Source organism: Carlito syrichta, unplaced genomic scaffold (genome assembly GCF_000164805.1).
Source record: "Carlito syrichta isolate Samal-C Ts95f unplaced genomic scaffold, Tarsius_syrichta-2.0.1 Scaffold303683, whole genome shotgun sequence".
In the NCBI taxonomy this organism is placed as follows: domain Eukaryota; kingdom Metazoa; phylum Chordata; class Mammalia; order Primates; family Tarsiidae; genus Carlito; species Carlito syrichta.
The window spans coordinates 489-12,544 of record NW_007247779.1 but is presented as its reverse complement, the minus strand read 5'-3'; the positions used below and the strand labels follow the sequence as shown (position 1 = coordinate 12,544).

General features: G+C 43.4%; 1 protein-coding gene across 1 annotated transcript; it reads left to right on the top strand.

The window, feature by feature from the left end:
- Window positions 1–10,450, top strand: LOC103261431 (chromatin assembly factor 1 subunit B; the record flags this gene model as incomplete). The annotated part of the gene is made up of 6 exons (XM_021712887.1): window positions 1–203; window positions 762–894; window positions 3,228–3,345; window positions 3,720–3,823; window positions 8,282–8,378; window positions 10,335–10,450. Coding segments are annotated over exons 1-6 (694 nt in total), but the record flags the coding sequence as incomplete, so codon positions are not given.
- Between the last annotated feature and the right edge of the window lie 1,606 nt (window positions 10,451–12,056).

The following is a 12,056-nucleotide window of genomic DNA, read 5'->3' as shown; positions in this document are numbered from 1 at the left end:
AGCATCTTGCAGCTTTCCTCTGCCTTTGGGAAAAGATCACTGCCCAAGGAACGTTTTGCCTTTGGAGACGCAGGAGAATGAAAGTCATCACGTGCGAAATAGCCTGGCACAACAAGGAGCCTGTGTACAGCCTGGACTTCCAGCATGCAACAGCCGGGAGGATCCACAGACTAGCGTCTGCAGGCGTGGACACAGCTGTCAGGGTAAACTGAAGCAGAGATAGACACTGGGAAGCACTGCCTGAAGCAGCAGTTTTCTTTGATTTAAAACTAATGCCAATGCACTACTTAGCCATCTAGCTCAGAATGCTAACTCCTCGGGGTCTCAGGTGAACAATAAAAGTAAAAGAGAGCTACTTTCTTTTTCTTAAAATTTTTTTACTTTTTGTAGCGATGAGGTCTGTCAATGTTGCTTAGGTGGTCTTGAACTCCTGGGCTCAAGCGATCCTCCTGCTTCAGCCTCCCAAAGTGGTGGGATTACAGGCATGCCTGGCCCCTTATATTTGAGTCACATTCCCTAGGTTGTTATAACTGGATGTCGGTTTTAGGATTTTGGTCTGGGTTCCTATTGGGTAACAGCTTTAGAAAGAAGTAGAAAGGAGGACAGCAGACATTTATGCTTTAGACAGGAGAGTTTCCTTCATTTTACATTTCAAGAGAAAACTAAATTTTTTTTCCTGAAAACAAGCACAGAATTGTTTTAGTACATATAGTACAATAGGGTTCACTCTGTTTTTTGAATGAATGTTTTGATATCAACAGATCTGGAAGGTAGAAAAAGGGCCAGATGGAAAAGCCATTGTGGAATTTTTGTCCAATCTTGCTCGTCATACGAAAGCTGTCAATGTCGTGCGTTTTTCTCCATCTGGGGAGATTTTAGCATCAGGAGGAGATGGTGAGTATTGCTGTACTTCAGAAATTCTTTTTTTTTTTAATTTTAAAAAATGTTTAATAGGAGAGACAAGGTCTTGCAGTGATGCGTAGGCTGGTCTTGAACTGAGCTCCAGCAATCCTGCTTCAGCCTCTCAGAGTGCTAGGATTACAGGTGTGAGCCATCACGCCCAGCCCAGAAATTCTTTAGAAACCAGATGCTTATGTGTCTTATGTCAAGTAGTGGCATTTGAGCTGGATATACTTTTTTATTTTAGGTGTGGCTGACCCTGTCAATCTGTCATTTAGATAGCTTAGTAAAATAATGTTCTAGGAGTGTGTCAGAGTGATGGGATGGAGGGCAGCAAGGTTAAACCGAGAAGATCCCTTGGGAAAGCAGCTTCGTTCTCACTTGCTCTCACCAGGCTACTTTGGAAACAAGCAGAAAAGGTGCTTGCCATTCTGTCAGAGCACCAAGCGACTGCTCTGGCTTTGTTTGATTGTTAGTTTAATATCAGTGGTGATCAGAGTTAGTATGCTGTGTTTAATTAATTAATTAATTGACTTATAATTAATTAATTGACCTTAATTACAAAGCCATTTATTAAAGATATTCAATAATCTTATCTTTTATCAATTAATTAATATCTTATTTTTTATTTGAGTCGGAGTCTCCCTCTGTCACCCAGACTGGAATGCAGTAGCACTCTCACAGCTACCATAGCCTCTACCTGCTGGGCTCAGGCAGTCCTTCTTCCTCAGCTTTCTAAGTACCTGGAACCGTAGGTGCACACGACTATGCCCAGCTAATTTTTAAAAATTTGTTGTAGGCTGGGCTTGGTGGCTCAGCCTATAATCCCAGCACTTTGGGAGGCTGAGGCAAGTGGATTGCCTAAGTCTGCAGGTTCAAGACCAGCCCAGACAACTTGGTGAGACTGCTCTATAATAAATAAAAAAATTAGCTGGGCTTGGTAGCATGTGCCTGTAGTTCCAGCTACTTGAAGGACTGAGGTAGAAGGATTGCCAGAGCCCAGCAGGTCGACGTTGGCGTGGCCATGAGTGTGCCACTGCACTCCAGCCTGAGTGATAGAGTGAGGCTCCAACTGAAAAAAAAAAATTTATTGTAGAGTCAAGGTCTCGCCAAGTTTCCCAGGCTGGTCTTGAACCCCTGGGCTCAGTCTTTTCGCCTTGGCCTCCCAAAGTGCTGGGATTATAGGCGTGAACCACCGCTCCTGACTTAATCAGTATCTTTAATGAATGGCCAAGTACAAAATAAAACAAGTGTCACGTTTTGTTTGCTGTAGGAGGAAAAGAGACCTGGTTGAGTGCAGCACCATGATGCCAACCCAGAGTGTATGTGTATGTGCATGTTTGTAGAGGGAAAGCCAGGGAGTGGGAGAGTCACTTGGGAGTAGTCACAGGCTGCCTTCCCTGAGGTTGTATGTGACAGCCCTCATTTTGCAAAGTCATTTGGTTTTGGAGGTCCAGAATCCTCTGTTAGCATGTTGAGAGTGTTCATTGTCAGGCCCGATGTCATCTTAACTAAGCTCCCAGACTAATGTGTGCAACCCGGATTCCAGTTCATTAGAACGGGAATATATATGTTCATACAACCCACTCATTCACTCTCCTGCTGTGGACTTTCCTAAAAGGGAAGCCAAGTGATGGTCAGGATGTCACATGGAGTATAGAGTCAGAACATGGGGAGTGAGAGGTATCAGACAAGTGACATCAGGCCAAGATTTCTGATGTGTCTGTAATGATAATAATGATAATGATAATATGTGTCTGTAATGATAATAATGATAAAGATAATAAGAGCCAGCATTTACATGGGGCTCACTGTGTGCTAGCCATCCTGTTGTAAGTGCTTTATGCATATTGACCCATGTCATCCTCACAACAGCCCTAGGTATCCTATTATTATACCCATTTTATAGGTGAGGTACAGAGGCAACAAGATGTCAAGCGGCTTGCTGAAGGTTACTCAGCTAGGAATAATTGGCCAACCCTTGCATTGGTGGCTCTTTGCTGTTCTTTTATTTTATTTTCCTATTCAGCTATCTATAGGCTATACCTTTAGGTTTGTTAATATAGCCGGTCACTTTAGAGTGGCATTTTGCTGACCTCGGGACCTTTCTGTTCAAGGTGACTTTGCATAACTCTGAACTGTTATGAATTTTACTTTGGAATTTTTGTTCAGATGGCAAACCTACATTTCCTGTTCAAATTCTTAGAAGTAAATCATCATGGCCACAGTGCCATTGGGAAAGATACATGTTGTGTAGTAGCCTAAAAAACCAGAAATGAAGGGGCATGCATTGAAGCATGACTTGTTTTAATTGAGTTACTTCACAGATGCTGTCATCCTGCTGTGGAAGGTGAATGATAGCAAGGAGCCAGAACAGATTGCTTTTCAGGATGAGGATGAGGCTCAGCTGAACAAGGAGAATTGGACTGTTATAAAAACTCTGAGGTAACTTGGGAGGGATTATGGGACAGATTGCTTTTTCCAGTCTGAATGCATTAAATGGAACATGCTGTTTGAATTTTATATCTAACTTGTACTTATATGATAGTCATAGACAATAATTTTAAAGGGTAAAAACATAATTAAAGTGAATTTTCTTAGTTTCTGTTATAACATTTTTCTTAGCAAAAATGAATCAATTTTGAAGATATAAATATCCTTGAAAGTAGTTGTTTATAGCTACAGCTAATATAGTTCCAGTGGAAATTTCTGGAATTCCATTTTAATGCATGGCTCCTGAGTTTGCCTTTAAATTTTTGATAAGTTTTTCCTTTTTGAGTCAATAATTATTTTTTTTCTTCTTTGCCTTTGCATCCTAGGGGCCACTTAGAAGATGTATATGATATCTGCTGGGCAACTGATGGGAATTTAATGGCTTCTGCTTCTGTGGATAACACAGCCATCATATGGGATGTCAGTAAAGGTAAATGGTATGTTTTTGTTATTATCAGTGGGAAGGAATGTTATAAGTGTCTAAAAAGTCTAACCTAGCCGGGCTCGGTGGCTCAGCCTATAATCCCATGCCTTTGGGAGGCTGAGGTGAGTGGATTGCCTGAGCCCACGGGTTCGAGACCCGCCTCGGCAACTTGGCGAGACCTCATCTCTACAATAAATCAAAAATTAGCTGGGCATGGTAGCGCGCGCCTGTAGTTCCAGCTACTTGGAAGGCTGAGGTGGAAGGATCACCGGAGCCCAGCAGGTCAAGGCTACAGTGGCTGGGAGCGGCCACTGCACTCCAGTCTGGGCGACAGAGTGAGACTCCAACTCAAAAAAAAAAAAAAAAGCCTAACCTACTTTAATTTTAAAAGCAAAACAAAAATTTTCTTTAGTGAACTATAATATAAAATAGGTGGTTGGCTCAACAGGATAGGGATTAGTCCCATGTGCCATGGATACAGCTCAGTTTTTAGGGCCCCTGTCCAAATGTGAGAGGCTTCGCAGCCCAGTTGTGAGTCACTGGTGTTCAAGCTAGGCAAATCCATATGCCTGGGGGTGCAGACTCGATAACAGGCCTATTCCCTGCTTTCAGGGAGCTTAGGATCTTGAGAAGGTTATCAGGTCATTTATAGCTAATGGGTCATTGTGTGCTGGGTGCTAGAGATCAAAGAAAGCCAGGACCTGTTCTCTAAAATAGAAGGGAAATGCCAAAAGCCAGCCCTGGCTAATTCCTAACCATTTTTATCCCCACAGCCCTTTACTCAAACTTTCAGTTTTCTCCCAGACCTCTTTTTGCTAATCCTTCTATAGCCCGGGTTGAGAATCAGGAGGTGAAGATAGTGTCCAAGCCCCCAGCTGTATTCTTGCATCAGTTCAGTTTTCATCTGCTCAAAAAATCTCTGCTCTTTTTAGTTTTTGCCATCCAGCTAAGGCATCCTCTGTCCTGTCTGGTCTCTGCCATACTCTTTCTAATCAGACCTCAGCATTCTGGCAAAGCGGATGGTCGGCATTCCTGTCTTCCTGTCTACCCCCCCATCTGGCTGTTGTCCAGTTTCAGTGTCTGTACGGATAGTCCATCCAGCCCTCCCTTAAGCCAGTTGTAGTGACTTTGAATATGCCATTGTTCTGGGCACCATTGCAGGTGCTGGAAATAACAGAAATGAAATGGTTGCGTTCTAGTGGGGCCATCAGACAAAAAGTGAGGTGGTGATGGGTGCCGTAAAGGGGCTATCAGGGCAAGCTTCTCTGAGCATTTGGCATTTGAACAGAGACTTGAGTGAGTCAGGGAGCAAACTGTGTACATTATTTAGGGAAAGAGTTTTCCAACCTGTGGGAATAGCAGGTGCAGAGGCCCTATGGCAGGAGTAGCTTGCCTTGTCCCATGAAGAGGAAGGAATGGAATACTAAGGGGGTGGACCGGGAGTATCTGAGGTTGGGAAGAGGTAAGGGGCCAGGTCACATAGGGTTGTGGTCCGTGGAAGGGATTTCAGATTTTATTCTAAGTATGACAGGATGCTGCTGACTTTGAACAGTCGAGTAATGTGATTTTATTTATGCTTTAAAAAGATGACTCTGGGTGCCATGTGAATAGGAAAATAAATGAGATAGCAAGGGGAACCTGTTAGTGGTGTAACAGTAATTGAGGAGAAGGGACAATGGCTTGGGTTCGTGTGGTAGTGATGGAAGGAGTGAAGAAGGGCTTATTTGGAATATAATTTGAAGAGAGAACTGATAGGATTTGCCAGTAGATTGGCTGTAACTCCAAGCTTTTTGGCAACCAGGTTAATATTGGTGCCATATCCTGAAATTAGGAACACTATGGAGAAGAGCAGTTTTGTCAGGGAGTCTGGAAATCAAGGCCACATTTGAGACCTCTGTCATTTTAACTGCTCTGTCAGTGTCAACCTCAGCCAGATGTCCCACTCTGTCACCAAAACTGCTTCTCCTTCAGTTTTCTGAATAGTTTTATTCCTTCTCATGTCCTTATTATTATGAGTTGGAGTCTCACCTGTAATCCTGTGCTTTGGGAGGCTGAGGTGAGTGGATTGCCTGAGCCTGCGGGTTCGAGACCCGCCTGGGCAACTTGGCCAGACCTCATCTCTACAATAAATCAAAAAATTATCCGGATGTGTGCGCCTGTGGTTCCAGCTACTCGGAAGGCTGAGGCGGAAGGATTGCCGGAGCCCAGCAGGTCGAGACTGCGATGGCCTGGAGCGGTCACTGCACTCCAGTCTGGGTGACAGAGTGAGACTCCAACTCAAAAAAAAAAACAACAAAAACCTGCGACTCTGCAGGCTGGGCCACTACAAATTCATCCTTGTCAACCTCAGTGACCTCCACCCCCTTTCACTTGTCATGGTCAAATGCTTCTCCCCTTTCCCCAGTAGCTACTTCAAACCTATACAAGTCTCTTGAAGCCCATTTCTCAGCCCCCTGCCACCTTAATCCCAGCAGAGTTCCCAAAAAGAGTTTCAAGGAGAGAGTGATGCCATCACATGGAGCAGGGAGGGCAGGGGAGGTTGGCTGATGCGTCAGTGTTGAGTTTTATATATGTAGGTCACTGGCAGCTTAAGAACTGGCAGTGTTCATGGGTGGTGGGGAGTGGAGCTTCAGTTGCAGGGGGCTGAGTGAGTGGGTGGTGAGGAGACTGGAAAAGTGAGTTAGGCCACTTGTTAGAGGGAAGAGTTTTGTGTTTTACTTTTTCAGACTGGCCAAGTCTTCATAACCTTCACCTCTTTATTTATTTATTTTGACTCAGGATCTCAATCTGTCTCCTAGGCCAGAGTGCAGTGGCACACTCATGGCCCACTGCAGCGTTGACCTCCTGGGCTTAGGTGATCCTTCTGTCTCAGCCTACCAAGAAGCTGGGACTACAGGCGCGTGCCACCATGCCTGGCTAATTTTTTGATTATTTGTAGAGACAAGGTTTTGCTATGTTGCCTAGGCCAGTCTTGAACTTCTGGACTCAAGAAATCCTCCCACCTCAGCCTCCCAAATTACTAGGATCATAGGTATGAGCCATCACACCTGGCCCCTTCTCTTTTTAGACAGGTCATCTCTGTGCTGCTGCCTTTATCTACTAAATAGTTTCCCCAAATTCCTTTTCCATCCCTTTTAACATTGCTCTGGTTCAAGCCTTCCTCATATCTTTCCTGGTCTACTCTGTCATCTCCTAACTAGTGGCTCTTTTTGTCATCTTTTCTAAAATTTCATCTTTCTTCCTTCCTTTCTTTTTTCCTTTCCTTTCCTTCCTTCCTTCCTTCCTTCCTTCCTTCCTTCCTTCCTTCCTTCCTTCCTTCCTTCCCTTCCTTCCCTTCCTTCCCTTCGTTCCTTTCCTTTCTTTCCTTTCTTCCTTTCTTTTCTTTCTGTCAGAGTCTCACTCTGTCACTCAGGCTGGAGTGCAGTGGCACGCTCATGGCTACCACAGCCTCGGCTTGCTGGACTCAGGCGATTCTTTTGCCTCAGCCTTCCAGTTAGCTTGCTCATGGCTACTGCAGCCTCTACCTGCTGGGCTCAGGGATTCTTCCACCTCAGCCTCCCAAGTAGCTGGAACCACAGGCATGCAGCACCATACCTGGCTAATTTTTTTTTTTTTTATTGTAGAGACGATGTCTTGCCAAGTTTCCCAGGCTGATCTTAAATCCCTGGGCTCAGGTAATCCTCTCGCCTCTGCCTCTCAAAGTTTTGGGATATGGGTGTGAGTCACCATGCCTGGCCGGGTTTTTTAAATTGTGGAGATGAAGTCTCTACATGTTGCCCAGGCTGGTCTCTAACTCTTGGGCTTAGACAATCCTCTCGCCTTGGTCTCCTGAAGTGCTGGGATTACAGCTGTGAGCCACCTCATCTAGCCTGAGTTTCATCTTTAAAATGCAGATTGCTTCTCAGTTTAGAGTTCCTCTTAAGCCACACCTTGAATACCCAGAGGCTGTCCCTTTTATACAAGGGTACCTGTCCTATTTTTCCTTTTTTCCTTATCTTGCCATTCCTGGCCCTCTACCTTACCCGTTAGCAGTTCTTAGTTACTTCTCACTGCTCCATAAGGGCTAAACTAAGCTGTCTTTTCTCCTGTAGTTTTCCTCAGATACCCTTCTTTCCCCCTCCATCGATTCTCTGTATCCTGCCTGACCTGAGAACTGTATTTAGATCTTCTTTGACCCCTACCTCTGCCTTGTTGGCTGCCCCTTTCCGATCCATATTGTATGATGTGACACACATTAACTCACCTGTTTTGTGTCTGTCCTGTCTGTGAGCTCCCTGAGGGGTGGCACTGTGTGAAGTCAACCTTTGTGTCACCAGAGCCTGACACAGGGTTTGGTTCAGAGCCTCTCAGGTACTGCTGCCTGTTGAATGATGAATGGTATAAAGAGGATAATGTTTAAGTTGCAATTTATGCCATTTGTGCTTGAGTAAATTTTGATAATCCTGTTGTGTGCTTTTTTTGTAGGACAAAAGATTTCAATTTTTAATGAACACAAAAGTTATGTACAAGGAGTAACGTGGGATCCTTTGGGTCAATATGTTGCTACTCTGAGCTGTGACAGGTACGTTACTATTTGGCAAGTTACCTTTGTATTTACTTAGAATTTTCTGCAGAGTTATTTTTATCACAACTTAACCAGGATTTGTCATAGTCTAGCTTTGGTGCTTTTGTTCTTTTTTTCATGCTACTTATTCTTACAACATAATAAGAAATTGAAAACTAATTAGGGCAAGCGCCTTATACAAAGTTAGAACTTAGTACATCTTTATTGAATGGGTGAGTAAATGTAGAAGAGCTTCTAATATTAAATAAACTTAGGATTACATTTAATTTTATGGGAGACTTAAGGAAAAAACCCTTTTATAAATGTGAGTTAATCAGAAGATGTAGAGAGAGTTGGACTATTTATTTTAGTTTTTTATTATGGTTTATTGATGCAGTGATTTTAATGACTTTAAATTTATATAAAAATAACTAGCTGGGCGCAGTGGCTCATGCCTATAATCCCAGCACTTTGGGGTGCGGAGGCGAGAGGTTTGCCTGAGCTCAGGGGCTCAAGACCTGGGAAACTTGGCTAGACCTCGTCTCTACAATAAAAATAAATAAATAAACTGGGTGTGGTGGCATGTACCTGTAGTTCCAGCTACTTGGAAGGCTGAGGTAGAAGGATTTCCTGAGTCCTGCAGGTTGAGGCTGTGGTGGCCGTGAACAGGCCACTGCACTCTAGCCTGGGTGACAGAGTGAGGCTCTGACTCAAAAAAATATATATAAGGTATGTCTGTCCTTTCTGAAATGAAATTTTTCTCTGTGTTTACTGATATAATCGCATTAATTATGTTCTTGGAACAAAGAATTAAAATCAAATCAGGAGTGCCAGATATATTATTTAATAGTTAGATTAGTCCTTTTGACGATTTATCCAACTACTTTTTTTTTGAGTCGTAGTCTCACTCTGTCACCCAGACTGGAGTGCAGTGGCATGCTCACGGCCATCTCAGCCTCGACCCGCTGGACTGAGGTGATCCTTATGCCTCAGCCTTTCAAGTAGCTGGAACTATAGGTGCGCGCCACCATGCCTGGCTAATTTTTTGATTTATTGTACAATGAGATCTCACCAAGTTGCCCAGGCTGATCTCGAACCCCTGGGCTCAGGCAATCCTCTGTCTCTGCCTCCCAAAGTGCTGGGATTACAGGCTTGAGCCACCAGTGCCTGGTTTATCCAACTACTTTTAATTAAAACAAATTGAATTTTATATGGTCCTGGAATAAAAACAACATGGAAGAGTTAGTTTTTGTTTTGTTTTTTTTTTTTAGTTGGAGTCTCACTCTTTCACCCAGACTGGAGTGCAGTGGCCGCTCCCAGCCACCGCAGCCTCAACCTGCTGGGCTCTGGCGATCCTTCCGCCTCAGCCTTCCAAGTAGCTGGAACTACAGGCGCGTGCTACCACGCCTGGCTCATTTTGATTTATTGTAGAGATGAAGTCTTGCCAAGTTGCCCAGGTGGGTCTCGAACCCGCGGGCTCAGGTAATCCACTCACCTCAGCCTCCCAAAGGCGCAGAATTACAGGCTGAGCCACTGAGCCTGGCTTGTTTTTTTGTTTTTTTTTAATGGAATTTCCTGTTATATTCTACATATCATTTATTTTCTGATATGTGTGTTTTATTCGGGCAATCAGGAGTAAAACAATCTCACTAGCTAGTGGAGGTAAGATGACTTATTAACAAACAAATTTATCTGCTGGTGTTCTTCTTACTCTTGTAAATCCTTGCGACTGAGACTGTTTACAAAATACACTTCCCTGCAGTCATACAAAGTACCACTGGACAAAATGTCCAAGACCTGAAAAATAAGGCTGGACCTAAAATATGTCATATTTGAGAAGCTGAAACATTCAATGAAAAATTAAAAGAAAATAATGATCACAAATAATAGATTGTTTCTATTTGTGAAACAATCTATAAATGAAAGGTAATTCATGACTAGAAGTGGTAAGTAAGACTTGTGTTTTCTCTTTAGGGTGCTGCGGGTATACAGCACACAGAAGAAACGTGTGGCTTTTAATGTTTCGAAGATGCTGTCTGGAATAGGAGCTGAAGGAGAGGTACAAAATGTTTTGCCATTCCCTTTCAGCAGTACTTTATTATTGTTATTTTAGATTTTGCTTTCTTTTTTCTTACTAAATCTTTTTATTTTGCAAATATGGTCACATCTCAATTTTGATGCAAGGTTTTCATCAGAAATAGTTGTTCTATATTTAAATTTCATGAAGTTGAATAAGTTGTTCCCAACTTCAGAGGTTTTCCAATAACCGACTTGAGTATTAGTTTTTAAACTAAAATTAAATAATACTTAAAAGTAATTTTTTTAGTAATATGTCACATTTCAAGGACTTGGAAGCCATGTGTGGCTGGTTAGTGGGGAGTGCATTGGATATCACATGTGGCTACTGTGGATAGATGACTGCAATGTCCTCTGTGATGGTTAATTTTATGCATCAATTTGAATGGGCAATGGGGTGCCAAGATTAAATATTGGTTCTGGGTATGTCTGTGAGGTGTTTCTAGATGAGGTGAACTTTTGAATCAGTGGACTCAGTAAAGTAGATTGACCTCCCATGTGGGTGGGCATCATCTACTCCACTGAAGGCCTGAGTAGAACAAAAGGTAGAGGAAGGAGGAATTTGCCCTTTTTTTTCCTTCCTCACTGCTTGAACTGAGACTTCTCCCCTCATCTTCTCTTGCTGTCAGACAAGGATTTACAGCATCAGCTCCTTGGTTCTTAGGCCTTTAGATTTGGACTGAACCACACCACCAGCTTTCCTAGGTCTCCCACTGGCAGACAGCAGATTGTGGGACTTCTTACCTCTGTAATCCTGTGATCCAATTCCTCATAATGAATCTTTAATATATACATATATATCCTACTGGTTCTGTTTTTCTGGGGAACCCTGACTAACAAAACCTTTCACCACATATTCCCTTCTTCACGGAGCACCCAGGCTGATGGTTAAAACATGGAAACCCAATCACATCATCCTTGCTTAGAGCCTCTAGGGCCTTCCATGATATTTTGTAAACTCCAGTGAGTCAAGTGGTGTTATAGCCTGACCAGATTCTTATACCCACTGCCCAGAAAAACTGAGACTGATGCAGCTGTTGCAATACAGAAAGAGTTCAATATCGCAAAGCAGCTGAGCAAGGAGGATGGGAGATATTTCTCAAATCTACCTCACAGTACTGGACTTAGGAAGTCATGAGCTCCTCCCATATCCTTGCATCTAAGACATTGACTTCAAGGGCCTGACACCTGAACTATACAGTAAGGCTTCCTCTTGACTTAGTGTGTGGGCTGGTCTGTAGGGAAATTAGGACATTGGGGGCCAGTGGAGAGCTGGTGATGGAAGACAGTGGTTGCCAACCCTGGCTGCACTGTGAAATCACCTGGGAAGCATTAAAAATGAGTACCTGGACCTCACCCCAGTGGTGTAAATCACTTGGCTTGAGGTCGACAGGGCATCCGTGATTCCCAGGTATAGTGAGGGTCATCACTACTCATCTTGGAAGATATCTGCAATAGGCAACAGAAGGGAGGTGGGTCTGAGCATTGAATCTGGCTGACAGCAGGTGGTATATCATCTTTGCAGTGGGGGATTCTGGTAGTAGGAGCAGAGACCCAGCCAAAGGGCTGGTATTTAGGAACAGGGGAACTTTGATCTTTGAAAGAACTGGCAAATGAAGG